Below are 20,971 nucleotides of genomic sequence, written 5' to 3'. Positions count from 1 at the left end.
ATTACTATTGTTGATAAATTGTCAGTGGTGACTGAGTTATTTTTAACTCATAATTACATATGTTTAGTTATGTAAAAATAAATGTTCATTATTTTCCTCAGTATACTCTCGAAATAGTACTTTTAATTTCAGCACAAATGAAAACTTTCCAGAAGTGTGTCTTTTGGGTTTGTTGCCACCATGGTCATAAATTAGCAGATGTGTTAAAAAAATTCACTTTCCAACAGTTTTATTATTTAAAAAGAAGGTTTTACCTACAAACGTATATTTTGACATTTCAAATTAAAATGAATTTTCACAGGTACATTGATACAAATGTCAGTGTTCTTTTAGCTTTTTTATTTAACATAAGCCATATCATTTCAGCCAGCAATCACTGGATACTTGATTCCAGATCAGTGATAACAATACTGGGACAAGGATCCATTCCTGCAATGTTGCACGAGAAACAATAATTTATGACGTTTCAAGTTTATTTACATTTTATCATCTATCTGTTGATGAGGTTTGAGTTCATATTCTTCATGGGTCATATTGTGACATATATAGTGATATTTGCACAATTTTTTTGAAATACTGATGTCAGGGAAGGTAAGCTGTACAAATGTAAACAGCACTATCAGTAATCACTGATTTTGGACTGGTAAAATGCACAGAAGTAGACTCCCAAGATGTATGATAGCAGCTGCCTTCTGTAATCAAGGATACCCTTTCTCTTATGGATTAGCTTGGCTAATGGTGTTTTAGGGGCATCTGCAGTCTACAAGTATCCAAATAAAATAAGAAATAAAAGAAATATGAGGACTTTAAGCAGGTGTTAGGAGTTGCTCAGTTGCAATTGCCTTTTATTCTTCAGTTATTATTCACAGAATCATGGAATTGTCAGAGTAAGAAAGGACATCTCAAGATCATCCAGTCCAACTCCCCTGCTAAAACAGGATTGCCTAGAGCACATTCCAAAGAACTGCATCCAGGCAGGTCTTGAAATCTCCAGAGAGGGGGACTCCACAACCTCCTTGGGCAGCCTGTCCCAGGGCTCTGTCACCCTCACAGCCAAGAAGTTTCTCCCCATCTTTCAGTGGCACTTCCCATGTTCCAGCTTGTGCCCGTTGCCCCTCGTCCTATCCGTGGGCACTGCTGAGCAGAGTCTGGCTCCATCCTCCTTGCACCCACCCTTTAGATACTTGTAGGCATTAATAAGTTCTCCCCTCAGCCTTCTCTTCTCCAGGCTAAAGAGACCCATCTCTCTAAGCCCTTCCTCACCAGAGAGATGTTCTAATCCCCAAAATACCTTTGTTTCCCTCTGCTGAACTCTCTGTACTAGTTCCCTGTCTCTCTTGAACTGGGGACCCCAGAACTGGATGCAGTATTCCAGATGTTCAGTGAAAGCTTTGGTAACTCTTTTCAGCTAATAAGACATTATAAAATAATGAAAAGACTGGAAAATTGTTCTGAAGCAGATAGCACATGTCCTAGCTTACTTCTATAGCTCAAACTTTTTGTGCTTAATAAATACATTTCTTTTGGACAGAAAGAATATTACTGAATATTCCTTTTGTAGAAATGCAAGGGAACAAGATAAAATACTTCTGCTTTTTCACACCTTCCTTTTCCCTCCTTTTATTAATCTGGAAAGTGCTGCTTTAAAAATAGGCAAATCTCTCATTTAAGCTGTTCACATGATTTTTCTAAGCTGATTTTTCACTTTTAAAATTCGCTACAATAGTATTCTGCCAGCTGTGAAATCTTGTTCAGTTTTCTCTGTAATTTGCTCTAACACTTTTCTTTTAAAGATATCAGCCTTTCTTTTATTTTTAATTTTATCTTCTGAGATTCTGAAAGATATCTTTTTCCTCCTTTGTATTGCCATCATTAAGATCGTTACAACTGTGACTATACCTGCTTTTACAGTGCTGGTTGTGTCTCCTGAAGATGAACATATATTAAAAAGCAAAATAATAATAAATAAACTACAATTCATGAATTAATCTACTGCAATTAAGAATGAATCCGTGTGACCCTTTTTGTCTTGAATTCTGAGTAATAAATGTTGTAGTTGGCCATCTGAATGATTATTTCTTGGTTTATGACAATTATGACAAATTTAGTAGTTCTACTATGAAAAGACTTCAGGGTTTATTGGACTTCATCACTTCTCAGAAGTCTATGTGTATGTAGTTTTAGTGCAGATGCATGTCTGGTTTCCAAGTTCTGATTCCATAGCAGCCCAAACTACCAGCTGAATTTATCGGGTGGAGCAGTGGTAAATAGGGGACATTTTAGGAGGTAAATAATACTAACACAAATACTAGTACCAATACCACCCTCAACACCCTCCAACATATCATTTATAACCATGGATTTGAACACTTCAATATTTTTTACACTATTGCTTTATTTTATTTTAGTGCCATTTGTGTTGGGACTTCGGAATTTCTTCTACAATTAGAATTCTACATTCTGAATAATATACACCTAAGAAAACCAATGTTAGTAATGGTTGCTATAATTTGGTTCCCCTAAATTGACTTTGTTATGCCACATATCAGAATTCTGGTGTGTTTTTGTGTTTTGTTTTGTTTTTTCCTTTAGATTTTAGGTGCAAGTATCTAAAAATTTTTGTTCTTGTACATTTTTCTACCATTACTTTGCAATTCAATGTTAATGCTTACAAATATATGGGCATTGTGTTTGCTTATTTATGCTGAATTGCAGACTGGCCTGTACATCTTATCATACATGTTCATTTTTCTGTTCTGCTGAAATGGATGCTTGTTTCCTTTCCCTTATAGCTTTTATATGCTTTTCTGCATCTGATTACATCGAAGCTCTGAAAAGCTCACAGTTGTCAGGTTGAATCTTTTGGAGAAATGTGTGAAAGTTTTGTGATAATCTCTTTGTAGTGTTTTGTTATTTCACTTTTAAAATGTGCAACTACGTTGTTTTTTTTTTTTACTATACTTGCCCCCCCCAATATCTTTAAATATTTTAGCAGAAGGAATAATAATTGTAACAGATTTTCAAAATCTTTTATTCTGCTCCTAAAATTATATTCCCATACTGTATTTTATCTGTAAATGCTGCTTTTTCAAATAGGTAGAAATCTGATGCCATAGATATGTTGTCTTGTTTCCAAAATGAAGATATAAAATCAAACAATCAAGTCCAAAGTTTTATATTTTTTGTTAGGTATATAATTTTTCTTTCCGCATAATTTCTCTCCCTTTCTTTAAGACTCAAACAATAATTAAAGCATGAAGTTTTAATGGCTAAATTTTAAATTAGTATATAAAAAATAATTACTTAAACTTCTGTCTTTATAAAGATGGCTCACTTGTCTCTTGTGCACAGCATTGCAAATTTGTCATCTTTTCAATTTATTTTTTTTCTGGTATACTTTGAGGAAGGATACCTGGTGTAGGCATTTTCTCATAATTACTGTTGTATTATCCTGGAATGACTCAAGGAATATGTAAATTGTGAGATATTAATAATTCAGTAATATTTAGTTCCTGCTGATATTATAGTCCTAAGTAACTCTTTCCCTCTCACGAATCAGTTTGAATGTTTGTACTGCCATGGAACAGTTGAATCTGGTTTTGTCAAGCAGAAAAATGGTAAACTTGATGTTTTTCTGTTTTTCCTTTACTCAGATATGACATTTTTTTCTTTAGCAACTAAAGGAATATCCAATTATTTACTTTCCAGTTTAAGTACTTTTCTTATCCCCTTTTTATGTACTTTCCTGTCATGATTGGTGTGTGCCTATATGCCTCTCCCAGACTTCTCATACCTTTTTTGACACCCAGAGTCTGCATCCTCCCTTTCTTGAACTTCATTCCACTCCTGCCTCAATTCTACTCATCTGTCTCCAGCCACCAGTGAAGACTGTAAACTGATTGATTTCTTGAAGATGTGGCAGAAATAGAAAGCAAACTACTTTAATATGTTTCAGGAAATTTTCCACTGAGAAAGGTTAATTAACTGGCTTTATAGTTTATGGTGCTCAAAAAATAGAAAAATACTTCTCATTTGTGTTTTTTTTAATTCCCTCCCTGCAATATTTGAAAACTGAAGTTACATCATAAATTGATGTTTTGCTCCCCATTATAATAAGACCTAATAACTTATTTGATATTCCTCATGTATCATGAAGACAGTATGATTCAGTTCAGCTGAAAAGCAGGTTATTACAATCTACAGTGTTGCAGTGGTTTAATATTTTCATGTTCTGTGGCTTATTGAGTCAAATAGCTTTGCTTGAAATATGCATCCACTCATATTTTCCGCTTTACTGGAATGCAAACTTCCTGGGATGCAGCTAAATTAATATAAAGTCATGATTAATATAAAGTTACGAGTACATTATGGAGAAATAAAGAAATTTTTTGTTTGTTTGTTTTTATGGGCCTGACAAAATGAGGAGTGAAACTGAAGTAAAGAGTAACTGTGGCTTGAGTTCTTCAGGCCACAAGTTATCAAAGAATAATTTTTACTATAAGTTTCATGACCCAAAAAGTCATACTAAGGAATCTTCCAGGAAAGATCTTAAAATATATCAGATAAGGATATTAAGAATTGATTTCTGTTATAGATAGTACAGTGGAGGAAGGAGTGATTTCTTGTGTCTGGCCTTAGTTTTTTCTATTAGAATATCCTGACTCAAATGACCAGTGAGATGCACAGTGTGCATCTCTACATTGTTTTTTTCAATTGTAACTAGTGTATTGCTTCACTTGTTCCACTTGAATTTTGATTGTCAACTGTCTGTTCCTTACATTTTACATAAATGTCAATTAGATATGGCAGCCTTTTAACTCCAGTATTTCTGGTGAACAGAAGCTAATAATTAACATTGTCTCCTCTAGCAGAGGCAAATTTCGAACAGGGTTTTCCTTTTTCCATCATCAGGAAGTTTTGGGTTGGTTTTTTTTTTTTTCAATACTGATAATCATAAGGAACTTTCATGTTCTTTAAAAAACATGCATGTTCATGTTGAAAGTATTAATGACTAATTGTATGTCTCATAATTATCCATAACATTTAAAATTCAAATACTTTGAAATATAGAATTTATTGTCACTTCTAGAAATACCTTTGTAGTTGAAATATAACATCCATATAAATAATTAATTTTTTTGGGGTCCAAATATGAAAATAAAACTTGAACCTCAAGACAATAAATTATTAAAAAAATCTGTGAATATCTTTGTTCAGTGCCCACAGTTATATAGAATAAATGGGGTTTCATTCAAACACTAGTTGTTCATTTTAAACACCAAAACAAATCTGTAAAGCTGCAATAATCATTAACTCCTTTTGAATGCCATTTTGAAATTAATTCTTTATTTTCTTTAACTTGCCATGTTGAATTCAAATCCTGTCCCATTGTAGAGTGAATGCACATCTAATTAGCATATTTTCTGTGATAAAGGGATGTAACTTATTATAACTTTCCAGATTGATAACGAATCTCTTTCAATTAAGTGTTCTGAGTAGTCAAAATTTCTTCATACTTCTAAGAACAGGATGACTTTGCATATAACATGATGTGATGACTTTCTTTAGCACTTTCCCTTCTCCATATTCTCATAGCTTTATGGTCCTACAAATGAAAAGTTTTATAATTTGCTTTGCATAAAAATACTGGTTTTCTGAAAATTTCATTAACCAGTCTCTTTTCTCCAATTGGTGAGCTTTCCTTCTTTCTTTCTTTCTTTCTTTCTTTCTTTCTTTCTTTCTTTCTTTCTTTCTTTCTTTCTTTCTTTCTTTCTTTCTTTCTTTCTTTCTTTCTTTCTTTCTTTCTTTCTTTCTTTCTTTCTTTCTTTCTTTCTTTCTTTCTTTCTTTCTTTCTTTCTTTCTTTCTTTCTTTCTTTCTTTCTTTCTTTCTTTCTTTCTTCCTTCCTTCCTTTCTTTCTTCCTTCCTTCCTTCCTTCCTTCCTTCCTTCCTTCCTTCCTTCCTTCCTTCCTTCCTTCCTTCCTTCCTTCCTTCCTTCCTTCCTTCCTTCCTTCCTTCCTTCCTTCCTTCCTTCCTTCCTTCCTTCCTTCCTTCCTTCCTTCCTTCCTTCCTTCCTTCCTTCCTTCCTTCCTTCCTTCCTTCCTTCCTTCCTTCCTTCCTTCCTTCCTTCCTTCCTTCCTTCCTTCCTTCCTTCCTTCCTTCCTTCCTTCCTTCCTTCCTTCCTTCCTTCCTTCCTTCCTTCCTTCCTTCCTTCCTTCCTTCCTTCCTTCCTTCTTCAATTTGGAATAGTTTAAAGATAAAACTTTCACTGTCTCCTTGCAGCCTCTGTGAATTATTAAAGGTAATTCCTAATGGTTCTGAAATTCCTAAAACCAGGTCTTCTGCAAATTCATCAGATCTGTATGTCCTGAAAATACTTAAAGTCCAAGGACTCACTGAAGTGAGCCCTACTTTACTCTAAACACTTGTTGATGTGTTCCCTGTGTTAATTTCATGTATTATCTGATCCGCATAAGCCTCTTCAGAGAAGACAGGCACAGAAAAATGATCAGACTCTTTGATTGTCTTTGTAATGTCATTTCATGGTTTTCTTTTCCTGTTCGGCAACAGATTAACTAGTTCAGTGAATTTCCTTTTATCCTTGCTTCTAGAATGTTGCTTTTTGTCTTTAATATCAATTGCTAATTGTACTGTATTTTTTGCTTTGGCATTTTTGCTTTTGCCAGTGCATAAGCTTTTCATTTGTTTCTTTGTTTGCTTTTCTGTCTGTCATTCACATTCTGGATTATGTTTCACTTTCTCTGTTCTGCCTTTTTGAGTTTCAGTTCATTGAAGAATTCATGTTTTAGTCTTGCTGCTTCTGTTTCTACACTTGCAGTGCTTTGCCTTAGCACGGCTTCTGCTTGGCCACTCGTGTGCTTTCTGTAAGGAATAGTCATTTCACTTGAAAAACTATTTTCCTTACAGTAGTTTTCTGTGAGGTATTTAATAGCAATTGTCTGAGTTTATTAATCACTGTTTTCATACATAGCTTATTGTTCTGTCACCGTCTCTGCTTCTCAAGCATTATTCAATGAGCCTTGTCATTTAAATTGCTTTCAGATCTCATGTTTTCAGTCAAGTCTTTATTCTTGTCAATACTATATCACAGTACTCTTGGAGTCATTTGCCTTTCTAGTGTTCAAAAAGTTTCTGTAAAAACGTCCCACCTATTTCTCTGGACAATTTATTTCAAGTTATACTCCTTGTTAATTGTAGGAAAATCAGTGGTGCACTTTAAAAAAATATGTCCATAAGCTTATTAATTTCAAAATAAGTATATAATTATAGACTCTCAGCAGAGACTTGGTTAAGTGGTTTGGTTTATTTAGAAAAATAAGTGTAAGAGACAACATAGGAAATACATATTCTATTAACACACTTCTTTTAAGAACAAGAGATCTCCTTGCTTTCTCCTTTGCATCTTGGGCAAATTCTTATATGCTGCAGTTCCAGTTTTATGCAGATATAATGTTTAAGTCATGGGACACGTCAAGATAGATGTTTACAGCAGGATTTCTGACAAATCCTTATTAAAGCTGTCAGATGCCTGTAGGATGAAGTGCCTTTAACCCTGCTGAGTGCTGATGTGGAGGTTTAGACCTGTAAGAATTTAAGCTGGAAAGTTTATCTGATTATTCACTGAGACTTGTATTTGGTGCATTAATTTCATCTACTTCCATTTGTCTTACCTTACTTGGTGCTTGGTTTTCTTATGGTTATAAAAAAATGAAAATAGCTTGTCCAAAACAGGAGGAAAGACCGAGTTGTGTATTTAACCGACCAAATACAACTTTAATATTGCTGCTATATTGTGGTAGAAATTTTTTGTTCACATTCTGTTTGCACATCACCTTATGCAAAAAAAAAAAAAAAAAAGTCACATTGTAGTTTAAATTAAATATAAGAAGATCAATTTTTAAATAAAATAAATTCAGTTTCCATGAAAATATATAACAGAAATTATATTTTAAGTTAATTTTTTTCTTGTTTTGGTGGAGTCTTGTAATTGGAGCCTTTGTCTCGAATTGCAGAACAGTGGTGATTTCACTGACTTTTTCCTCCTTCTGTGGATTTTCTATACTTTACCTAAGAAACCATTGAGAAAACGGTTCAAAAACTTGTGCAAATAGATGTTTAAAACCTGATGCTTAAAGCATATGCTTGATGATTAAGGACTGATTTCTTTTTTTTATTTGCCAATTCACTTTTTGCTTCATTTTAAGGGACTTTAAATGTCCATCCAAACAGTACACTTGATGTTAATGAATAATATGCCTTGATGGGGAGCACATTTAAATGTAGCTTTTATATGAATTCCCTGAAGATATTTACAGTGTAATTTTTTATTATTTTTTTTTCTCAAATAAAAATGAGAAAGAATGTCTTCTAATTAACTTCAGTTTGAAGATAAAGACTTTAGAAGGACAAATCTAAAAGCTGAAAGGATTCTACTTTTTATTTTAGTTCTTTGTAGGGGTAGTAATATCACTACTTTAACTTAGAAAGAAAAGAAAGGTGTGGAGGATTCATTATCCATTCTGTCTTCTTAATTTTTACAGGAGGAGCCATATGTTATGTTCAAGAAGTCTGATAAACCCTTGTACGGAAATGATCGATTTGAAGGTTATTGCATTGACCTCCTCAGGGAACTGTCTACTATCCTTGGATTTTCCTATGAAATTAGGCTGGTGGAGGATGGAAAATATGGAGCCCAGGAAGATGCCAGTGGACAGTGGAATGGAATGGTTCGTGAACTAATTGATCATGTAAGTTTATTTTTTAATTATTTCTACCATCAATTTAAATTTCAATTCTATTTATATAAACGTCATGATACTGCTGTTTGAATAGTACTGTTTTGGAAAACACAAATGTTTAAAGAAGTGATGCAAGTGGATTCACATCAATACTTTCTAGAATGTAGAATTTTTTTGTTAAATGAAGACTATTCTACATTTTTATTTTGCCACTAGGCACTGTTTGTTTCTGCCAAACTGGTTTAGCTCTCCTGTGGTATATGTCTAAGTGAAAATAGGGAATAGATAGTGTTTCAAATTTATCTCTGAGCACAATTATATAGGGTTTTTTGATAAATAAAGCTTACCTCTTCATTAATAGAAATTAGGGCTCCTCTTGTGCTAGTGGATCAGAGACAGTCTTAGAGAAAATTCAGTGAATATATATTATTATTATTATTATAGATAAATACATACATTATTTGATATACAGAAAGAAGAGGAACATCTTCCTTGTAACATTCACATTAAAGTGCAAGCAGTAAGACAAAAGTATTAACATATACTGAAGCAGCAAAATACTGAACTGTGTGTCAAAACAGGTACCATTATGATCACAATTACTTGTAAATGGGTAAAACAGGCATTACTTAGTGTCCTTCAAAACATGCTTTCCCAGTTGGTTATGCCAGTTGAGTTCAGTCTCTTAGTAATTTTGAAAATTATGTCATTGACCCTTTTTGCATTTATTTGAGCAAATTGCTTGACAGAGACATTTGATGAAAGAATGAGATAAAACATATTTGCATGTCACTGTCATCTAAAATAGGAAGAAGGGGAAACTAAATCTAATTCCAGTGAAACTTTCTAATGATGGCAGAAACTACTTGAATAGCTTGAAGAAAAATATTCACTATCTTGCTACAATTTGCTTTAAGATTTGAGCAGATGGGTAGAGTATGTGCTAATCAAAATATTCATATTTACTAGAAGGGTTGTTATCTTTGTGCTTTTAAATAGTGTAGTGTTGCTGTTGCAACAGATGTTGATTATATTTGTCTTCACACTTTTAAGAATGTATGGGAGTATTATATTTTCTTTAATTATGTGTATGTATTATTACAGCTTGTACAATTATACAGAAAACAGGCAGATATTTAGATAGACTCTTTGTCCATCTGTAGACATGCATATTTTCACATATCTATAAATATATAGTCATGCATAGCTGTTAGATTTGATGGTTGTTAGGTATTATCATCATCTGGAACTGAGGTGGAAATTGTGGAAGTATTTCTTATAAAATTCTTCAGCAGCCAAGAAAACCCACATTTTGATATGTTTTCATTATTCAGCCCTAAAGCCTTCTTGAACAATCACTAGTAAGCTCTCCAAAGCTTTTCATTAATTTAATCTTGAAATCAAAATGCATTTGAAGAAGTTGCAGCAGTGAAGTATGTGGAACAGGAGCTTTTCCAGTCCTTTCCTCTTGATAACACAAAAAGGAACATCTGTTGCTTTTTCCCCATAGATAACACATAACTAAGCTTAGATTAAAAAAATATTTTGGATTTGGAAATGGTGTTTACTTAGGAGTTAGTGAATCATGGAAGATGTCCTCTAACTTCTTAAGCTGGATCATAACTTTTACTAGTCTCTCTCAATATATCAATTGTTACGATTTTCCTTTAAGTTTTTCTCTGGTTTATCTATTCTTCTGTAATTATTTGAATACATTTTTTTATGCATTTGTACCCTCTATCTTCATGCATATTATCAGTCTATTTTCTTAGCAAGCAACACTTCAGACCTCAGAACATCAGAATTTAGAGAATTCCAGAGAGACAGTTAACATATTTGATGTTTTCATAAGGCTACCACTTCACTTGGCTTGTTAGCTTAGCTTTTCAGTCTTTTCATTTTCCCTTAGAGAATATCTCTTAAGTGTCAAAAAGCTGTGGGTTTTTTTTTTTTTATAAAGTAATGCAATAAAGTCAATTACTCTTTCTTTTAGAAAGGTGAAATGATTCTGTCTACATTTTTCAGCCTGAGTTTCTAATTAAATTAAATGGTTCACAAAATGAAGACAGACTTCTGAAAGTTGCCATAGTACTTATATCTATTTGAAAAAAACATTTTTAGAATTTATTTTGTTTTTTATCTGTTTGTTACCTTTTGTCTGCTGACCATTTAATTTCAGAAAGAATACTATAGTATATATCTTTATGAAAGTAGTCTGTAGCATTTGAAATTCAAGAATAATTTGATATTTTCTAGGTATTATGTGGTTAGAAAGATGCACAGTTTATATAAATATAAAAAAATACCAAAAAGATTTATTTTTTTTTAATAATCTGTATAAATATGTCCTTAGTAACTTTACATAATTTATGGGACTAAAAAAGTGTGTGTAAAATGAAGATCGTTCTGTCTGAGCTGAGCTCAACTTATCATGTGAGTCTCAGGCTTGAAATTCCACAGTGTGAACAGATACTACAACCTTTTCATCAAGCTTTGTGTGTTTTCAGTCTTCTTTTCCATGAGAATTTACTCTCATTTTGTCTTTCTGTGGCTGTTTTCCTCAGTGTTCTCATATGCCATCATCCTGATATTGGTTTCCAAACAATGGCCAGTTTCCTGCTAAAAAAACAGATAAATACAGAAAATGAAAGATTTCATTTTGATTCCTTCACTTTGACGACTGAATGATAATGAATTCTTGTAGGAAAAGACAATTATCTCTGTAGCTGCAAATGGAAGAGAAATATTCACTAAGACAGCAAATATGAATTTTTCCTGTGAAAACATTTTAAATTGAATTTCTCCAGTTTAGTCTGATTTCTTTTTAACAGTTTTTCATTCAGTATTTTGCCCTCTGCTTAATTCAAGACAGAAGTTCTAGACACCTGGAGGAGAGAGAGCTAAAATTCAAGTATCTCCATCCTTTACTAGATGCATTCTTCATAAGGAAATGTTCTTTTTACTGACTTGCTGTCTTTGGTTCAAGAACTTTATTCAAAGATAGAATTTTCAATTGGGTTTGGACAGAATTGTGAATTCTGGAGAGTTCAGGTTGTTCTGTGTTTCCAAAAGTTGTCATAGTACTGTATATGATGTGTGTAGCTGTAGCTGTAGCTGGCAGATAAAGATATATAACTTGTATATAACAAAGTTTATACAACAAATAACTTTTTTTTTTTTCCTGTTCTTGGCTCTTTTTAATGATTCTTCTATAGCACAAAGCTTATGCATTACAAATAGACTTACAGACCTTTTATGATTCAAATATAGAAAAAGGTCTAAGTTTTAGATCAGGTCTATTATTTTATTATATGGGAGAATTAAATGGGAACTTTGTATATGATAAGAGCAGTATTTTCAGCTTGAAGGAAGCTAAGTCTTATGCAGCTGAGCAATTGGAAAGCACATTAGGGCTGTCTCATTAATTTTGACTCATTAAAAAATTTATCAGTGAAAAACATTGGAGTAGGTAAAAAATATGGTACTTTTATGAAACAAGGGGAGCTCACATGTAATAGCTGTGAAAGGTAGTTTTCAACAATACCTCCCTTTACTCTCAGGGTTATTAAATAAACAAGGTACTAATCATTGCAAATGTTCTCAAAGACGATGAAGTATTTTGATACAAACTCCTTTTCTCAGACACATTTTTAGAACTTACTTGACATCTTACACCAGGCCTCATAATATCAACTTAATCTGAGTATAATTTCACACATAGAATCTTGCACCTCCAATGGGAAGACTGCGAGAGACTAAGCTGAGGACTAAAATGTCTAAATTTGATAAAAGTTGTCTGTTGAGAACTAGCTATTTAAGCTTCTGTTTTAGCCCATAGCGACCCAATGAAAACAATCACATCAGAGCCAAAATATAGATTTGACTTACCTTCAAAAGCTGTGTCCAATGGAGTAATTCGAGTTAGATGCTTCATGATCTCAAGCACATCTGCATAAGGATGACAAAAGACATCTGACCTATTCTAGAGTAGCACAGCTGAGGACAGTTTGGATGTCCAAGCTATCTCTTATCTCTTATGCAGTAGACACATTTAGGAGCATAAGCGACTTTTCTAGAACTTGGTTGGATGCATTTCTTTTTAGACTCCATCTGTATTGGTTAGATCTTCACTGGCTGTGATGGGAGTTTAAACTACTACAGATTAAGCCAGTATCTCGCACATAATTGTCTGGTGCTGCTTGAGCTTCCTAAAGATGTTCAAGACACCCACATAGTGCTAGTAGTTCTAAGACCTGTGGGACACCCTTTAGTTGATGGAACTACTGGCATAGAATTACCTTAGAGAATTTCACAAGCTCTAGTCCAGTTCAGAAAAGGGGTTGAAATGAGAGCCCAGGTGTCTGCCTTTTGGTATCAGCTCACACTTAGGTTCTACTGGAAGCAATCGTGAGTTTACAATCTGTCTTAAAAAAATTATATTTGTACTGCTCTTGATACAATATTCACTGTTTGTCTTATTTTGTTTTAATTACTGTCACTAAATGTGAGTACATTCCTGTCTCCATAAAGTATACTAAGACTTTTCCAAGTGCCAATCATTGTTTATGCAAGTAAACATAGCTGTTTTCTCATTAAATGATGCTATTTTCTAGTTACTTATTTTCTTTATTCCTGTCACCTATCATGTTTGTATTAGGAGCTGGAAAAAAATAAGGATTACCATGAGAAGCTGTAATGTGAAAAAGAGCTCTCTGAGAACCTTTATACATTAAGAAAGAAAACAGTAATTTTGCTAACAGCACCTTCATAACAAGGCTTGGTTTATTTAATTTTTTTTCTGCTCCTAATTTTTAAACACCTCTAAATAGATCATTTAAGCTGCCTCATGTTGGTTCTGAACACTTTGCATCTACATTTTTGAAGTGAAAGTGTTCAGGACTCCTGATGAGTGGTTTCGAGGTCTAGAAATAAGGATAAAGAAAACTTGTGTTGAAAACTGCGAATTTTTAAGTAAGTGATCAAGTAAATAATATTCCAGGGAAATATGTTAATGTTATGTCCTGAATATATTGAGGAATTCTCAGCTCAGTATACAAGATATAATAACATATACTAGCTTCTGAGGACTCACAAACTACTTACTGGCTTTTAGTTGGAATAAAAATAATAAAGAGGAAGATAAATAGTCAGCTCAGCAGAAGCTGTAATATTTCACCCATCTATGAAAGTTTTTCATCTGCCAAATCCATAAATCTGTCTTTATTTTTGAGTTTCCAAGTATTTTAGTATTATAGATTTCATTACAAAATTTCTTGTCCAGCTTTCATATATTTTTTATAATTACCTGTTTCCTTGTTTGAGTTTACATGGGATACATTGAACAGTTTTACATGACAAAAAAGGAACTTAAATTGTCATTTAATACCTAATGTATAGTACCTACAGAGGAGTCTAAGTCCCTAAGTTCTAAATTTAGGCTACATTTTGGGCAAACTGTGAGACTTGGTTATATTTTTTTCAATCCTTATATCTAGGCTAGCAGCTGCAACTGAATCTAAGGTCTCACATGATGAAAATGATAATTGTGCCCAACTTTTACTATATGATAACATAAATGTGACCTCTGATCCTTTTGGGAGATGCTGTTTTGAGGGTAAATATTCCATTAACTGCACAGTGTTTTGACAAATCTGCAGTTATGGTATATTTGTAGCTGGAACCAACAACTCTTGTGAACATAGCCGGTAAGCTGAATGACTACTGATTTCTACTGAACTTTTTTTTTTTTACATTACTTCTAGTATCTCAATATTTTATTTTATTTTTACCTATGTAAAAGATAAAACAATATTTATTTTTCTGTACTTGCTGCATATGTTTACATACTACTGTTTGTACTTCTGGTTTCCTATCCTTATCTGTTTGTATTTTCAGCTGTCTTGTGCTTGGCTTATAATTTCTCTCTTCCCTGATTTATCTGTTTAAAGGACACCTGTTCTGAGTGCATTTTCATTTCATATATAATTATTTACATTGCAGATTACACGTTACGGTTCTACGTTGAACCATCAGCCTCTGAATTTTCAGTAATCATTATTAGTTACATTGATTACGTTGCCAGTTTTCCAGCACAATCCTTTCTTTAAAGGTAGCTAGTAATTCACATTATTTAACATTTTAAAATGGTATTCCAAATCCTTCCAGTTATGTGTCACCATAAAGTATCCATATTTTTTAACTGTTAAGTGCCTGTGATGTATTTTTCATTTGTATATTTACTGTTTTAAATATTAATATAATCTTCCAGTTATTACTGTTTTCATGCTTTCTTTTCCTCATTAAAGCAGCACTTCATTTCTGGGTGAAATCTGTCCTGGAGTCTCTAGGATAATTTATGATGATAATTTGTAATATGCCAGAAAATATCACTTGTGCTTTTTGTGTCTTTTAGTCTAATTGCTAATTCCCTAATCCACAAATTCAAGTGCTTTGACCTTTTATTTCCAATGTCATTTGTCCCAAGCTGTATGAGGAGCAGCAGGTGTCTCTCTGCCAAGCAACTAACCATGTCTGTTTTGTTGTTTGTTGTTCTGTTTTTCACTTGAAGCAAAAGGAATATATTCACAGACTTACAGAACCTGTCTACAAATTATTTTTTTGCATGTCTGAATTTATCATTGTAATTCACTCAAATATGCTGTACTGTGCATCTACTACCCTTTTGGGTTTGTTTTTTTGTTTGTTTGCTTTAAGATGAAAGATCAAAGAAAGATCCTGTTCTACATGACTACAGAGTTATTAGCAGCTACAAATTTACTATTACTTCAAACCAACAGCCGAACATTGGTCTTTACTTATTTATAAGGTGACCCTAAATTTACATGTTTATTTAGTCACTCTCTGACAAAGGCTACATCTGATATTCCCATGGAAAAATGGGAATTCTCTGTTTCATTCTACCAGTCTTAACAAATCCTACCAATTGCCAAAGAACTGAACTTACTTTTTGGAGAACATCCATACTCTGTCTTTTAATATTTTGCTAGATAACTCAAGACTTTATTAAAAATCAAACTCAAATTCAGGAATTACACTAAGTAACTTCAGTAGCCCAGATCCCTCATGAGAAAGAACATGTTTTGCTGGGTAAAATTGTTAGTTTGCAATTTATATTCCTTGCCTTGACAATTTTCCTGCTGGCTCACATTCACAGATAGGCTGTTTGCCCACTTCCCCTCCCTCTAATTTTCATTTTGCTTTTTTTTTTTTTTGGGGGGGGTATGACCAGTCACAGATTTGTAAGTTTCTGGAAAAGATGGGAAATAATTTCAAATGTTCCTTGAGAAGTTACTGGCAAAAGAATGTCAGCATTGGGCCAAATGAAATGGGAATTAGGGCCCAAATACTTTAGAGGCTGAGTGAAAGAATTAGTACATGAGCATTAAGGCAGAACATGTTTTATGTCTAACCAGTATAATTCCCATTTGTAATTATTGGCTATTTAGACATGCCTGGCTAATGCACTTGGTTATATAAAATGATTAAATTTCAGTGACAGATAAAAACTGTACAGTGAATAATTGGAATTAATTTTCACTGCATTACCAGTGAAGTGAGTCATGGCCCATCAAGACAGTGGCGTGAAGTTTTTCAAATAAGACTCCAAAAGAGAACTCTTTTAGCTCAAGGATGGATCATCTGTGCTTACAGTAATTATCAGGAACTGATTGGACGCATGGTTAGTGCTGTATTCATAAAAGTATTACACTTTTCATATCCTCATACAGTTATCTGATATTTGCATTCACTTTTGTTGCTGTAATGATAGTGAGGGATGGTGGCAAACAACACAGGGATTATTGTTTCCATGTATATGTCTGCTGAAGTGAAAAGTATGTGAAAATTGGAATTCTCTATTACCAGAGTTAATTTCCATTGAGACGTATCCCTTTCATTAGGCAAATTCATGTATCTACATTTTATTCTTTCTCTTCTGGTTCAAAAATGGTTGGTCACTGAGATTGACCCCCATTAATAGAAGTTAAATTACCTGGAGAAAATTGTCGAACCAACTTCTCTGTTCCAATACATGCTTTTCCTACAAAGAGGTGTTTTGCAATTCAGTTTTTATGTCAAGTCTTCAACCAGTTGTGGGTTTTTTTGTGGGATTTTTTTTTTTTTTTAATAGATGTTCATTAATCTCTTCATCTGTTTCTACAATATTTGTACTTCAGCACACAGTTTTCAATCACTGCAAAGTATCAAAATCAGTTCAGCTGTACAGAGAAACTTGGTCTGTACCATTTTTCCCAATCTTCCCTGCCTATTCAGGTCATATTTTAACCTTATTCCTCCCAGAAGGAATGATTAAGGATTTAATTGCATTCTTGGTAGATCAGGAATTCATAAATTCTACTCATAACTCTGAACATGGCAGACTCTGAACATGTTTGCAAGAAAAGTTGCTACTTAAACACTGCTTGGATTGTCTTTGTCTGGAAATGGTAACAGAAGGATTTTGAAAGGCTTGCAGGGGACCTTTATAATAAACTAGAAATGTGTTCATGAAGCACAGTTAACACAACCAAATTAATTACTGAAAATAAAAGCTTATATATTAAGAAAAAGAACTTCAAAAGCAATTTGCTTTTTGCTCATTATGGAAGGTAGAGAGGCAGGACTGTGGAATCCTAGAGTATGTCAACTTTCAGCAAAACAGCATTTTAGTAAAACAGTTTGAGAATGTGCTGGCGGGACATGTGTCTCTGGGAATTATGCCACTGAAAGGGAAACTGAAAGGTATTAATCCTAATCTGTTATTCTTACAGCATTAAAGATAATTTAGTTATTTAAGAAAATAATATAAAATGCAAAACATTCAGAGTTAAAAAAGAAAAAAAACATAACAATTACCAGTGCAACTTTACTGACGTCCAAAATACACCAAATGAGTATTGGAAAGAAAATCATGTTACTCTGTCACAAAGGCTTGAAATTGGTTTGCACAGTCAATTTTTATTCTGCTATTTCTGAATTCTTAGGGCCTGATTAGCAGGGACGTGAGGTAACTTCCAAGGATGAGTAAATTTTCTTCCTGAGAACGTATGTCAGTATGAAACAAAAATATATACACACACAGGTCTGAATACCAATGACTGCATAGAGGTGCTTGTAAAGAATTAATGTAAGTTTCTGTGTGGACGTGTGGGGCATGGTACTTGTCAAGTGCCAGTAGAAACTGAAACAGTGCAGATAGTTAGATTTTTTAGGTTTTTTTTCACTCACGATATTGGATGACATATAGAGACAATGTTTTGTATATAAAACCTACGTAATTTTACCCTTTTTTTGGGTATAAAACTCTAGGTTTTTGAGTCATTAGAGGAGTCCTTTATGAAAAACTCTGCTGAAGTGAAATGATAAGCATTAAGGCTGAGATTTTTTTATTGTTGTAACTTATTGTCATCTGTCTTCCTGCTGAGTGTAGTTTAGTGGCCTCTAGTCCTCTTACATGCAACTTATGTAACTGTTGGTTAAAACAAAGTTGGTGCAACACACTTCAGTGAAACTGTGTTCTATAGATCAATGGATAGAAACTTCGTTTTGAATGGGTAATCATATCTATTTAGCTATTAAATCTAATCCATGCTAATAGAGCTAAATGAGAGAGGATTACACAAATTTCTAGGTTTACCAATCTTGAATAACAGGAAATAATGCAATTTAGCTAAGTAGAGTTCCTATTGGTTTTAATATTAATATTTTTCTTCAACTAAATGTTCAGAGACTAACAAAGGAGCAAAGAAAACAATACTAAAAGTCAGTTCTAGACACTGCTAGGCTGATCAAAAGATATACTCCCTCCTATTTAAAAACCATTACAGGAAGGATTCCAACTGTTTTTCTCTAGTTGAATTCATGTAGCAAAGTGTTTCTGTAGCAGTGAGCAAATCTGCAGAAACTTTTGTGGGTTTTCTTTTTTTGTTTGGTTTTTGATTTTTATTTTTATAGAATTCTAGGGAGATGATGGTGGTGGTTTCTAGGTCAGGACCCTTCTCTACAGACCTGAGGGCTTGTAATTGATGCAATTAGTAGTTACCACAGCTGTTCAAGACTTTTAATCAGGATCCCAGAAATAAGATGGCATGACATCTAAACTCTGCTATCTAGTCTGGATTTGCTTTGGGCTTTATGGTATGTTACATTTGGCAAAGTTAACAACTTCTAGTAGCAGCTTTCCAGGATCTGGGAGGAGGTTATCAAGAAGATGCATCTGGGCTCTTCATGGTGCTGCTTATTAGCAGGAAGACAAAAGGCAATAGGCATACATTGAAAACCTTGAAGAATGGAAGTTGTGTTACCTCCCTAAGCAACCTGCTCCACTATTTATCTGTAGAAAGCTTTAAACTATGTGGACAGAAAGACAATGGAACAGGTTATTTGGAGAGGTTATGTAGTGTCCCTCCTTGGAGGTTTTCAAAACTGACTGGATAAAGCCTAAAGCAATCTTGTCTCATCATGTAGATGACCCTGCGTTGAACAGGAGATTAGACTAGGGACCTCCTGATGTCTCTTCCCATCTGAACTGTCCTATGATCCCATTAAAGGTAGGAGAAAACCATGAAGATTAGTTTATATCAAAGTGATTTAAGTGACTAGTTAAAATAAAAATAGCAGTAAAGCCCTAATAAAATCTTATTGGTTTCAAAAAGAAATTAAGATCTTGTGTCATGACCAAAAACTTTTCACAGGGTGTAAAATTTTCCATAATGTAGCAGCATGAAGTAGCCAGTCTAGGATAGATCACAAGCTAAAGGCAAACTACAGAGCTTAGTTTTTCAAATCAGTGACATAGAGATTCACTTCTGTGAACAGGAATAATGCACAAGCTCACTGTGCAGCAGAAGCCTGTTAGGTGGGTTTAAAGAGTTGAAGCTGGGCATTAGCCTTCCTCTGTTTAGCTTAGGGATGCATTTTCTCCAAAGGGAATGTAACTCAATTTCAGTACTCAGGTTAAAAATTTAAAAAAAAAAAATTGATGTGACTGAAGAAATTTATATACTGACTCTATTTCCATAGGCAAAATATCTCCATTATTATGGCAGAATATTCTGTAATTGTGGAGTCTAATTAAAAATAACTATTGGCCATTTTGTGGTTGCTATGTTTAGATTGTATTTAAACTTTTCATTCCTTTGGATAAAATAGGTGAGACAATTTTTTCTTCAGAAAAAGATCATCAAAAGAAAATTTAATCAGTGTTTATTTTTCCTTTCCCTAACATTATTATCTGAAGTTATTAAATGCTTTCAAAGTTCAATTTTCCCAAAAATGAATATGGCAGTTTCTCTAGGTTATGTTTTATAGTGTTAATTTTCACATACAAAATATCAACATCTGCAAATACCAACTAACTATATATTCTGTGGCCCACACAGTAATCAACATTTATGTGCAGATTTCTTACTGAAGTTATTTGTAGCTACATGCATAGATTAAATTCAGTATAATTTTAAAACTTGTCTACTTAGAGCTTATGTACCAAATTTCAGCACTATGCAACTGCAAAAAAACCAAATGTCCCTCCTTTTTGTTTTAAATTTTATTTTATGTAGTCAATCAACAAGTTACCTGGAAGTAAAATGTAAATGAACAAGTGAAGGAGGAGGATTTTAGCATGACTCAGGGGCTTCAGTAGCAGAAATAAGTTGTGTATACTTTGTTGTTTATAGGTGGGTGAACATCTTGCAACTGCTCACGGCAGCAAGACAGGGGAACCTTTACGTGCTGTGTAGAGAATATGTGCAATCCTCATGTGGCACAAAAAGAAGGGAAGGTTTGGTAATCCCTGCTTACAGAGTTCTGCAGTAATATAGAAAGTAGACCATACTGAGAGTGCATATACTGGTATGAAGGGAGAAAATACAATTACCCTTTAATTTGAAGGGGGAAGACAGAAGATCAAGTAGTACTGAGAATGTACTGTTAAAAGTATTGTTCAAAATATCTGATGCACTTCAAGAAAGCAAGGTTGGAAAAACTGTCAGAGGTTCAGCTGATTTTGAAAAGTGTCCTGTAGAGTTCGATAAATTTGATAAAGCTTCCTAGAGAACCTCACCTTGAAAAACTGGCAAGATGGATGCAGAAAAGTGAGTGCCACATGCTTGGGGAAGAGTGGCTGAAAAGCTGCCCAGCAGAAAAGAACCTGGGGGTACTGGTAGAGAGCCAGCTGAACATGAGCCAGCAGTGTGCC

The 20,971-nt window shown here is 33.7% G+C and overlaps 1 protein-coding gene across 5 annotated transcripts in view; it reads left to right on the top strand.

The window, feature by feature from the left end:
* The window catches only part of GRIK2 (glutamate ionotropic receptor kainate type subunit 2), a 358,302-nt gene that overhangs the window by 207,693 nt on the left and 129,638 nt on the right, over window positions 1-20,971 (top strand). For all 5 annotated transcript variants that reach the window (XM_051614110.1, XM_051614111.1, XM_051614109.1 and 2 more), the window contains one exon: window positions 8,560-8,766. In XM_051614110.1, coding sequence (XP_051470070.1) covers window positions 8,560-8,766 — 207 coding nt within the window. The remainder of the gene's footprint in view (window positions 1-8,559; window positions 8,767-20,971) is intronic.

This window comes from Apus apus, chromosome 3 (assembly GCF_020740795.1).
Source record: "Apus apus isolate bApuApu2 chromosome 3, bApuApu2.pri.cur, whole genome shotgun sequence".
Lineage (NCBI taxonomy): Eukaryota > Metazoa > Chordata > Aves > Apodiformes > Apodidae > Apus > Apus apus.
The sequence above is the reverse complement of the archived record's forward strand: the minus strand, read 5'-3'. Positions and strand labels throughout refer to the sequence as shown.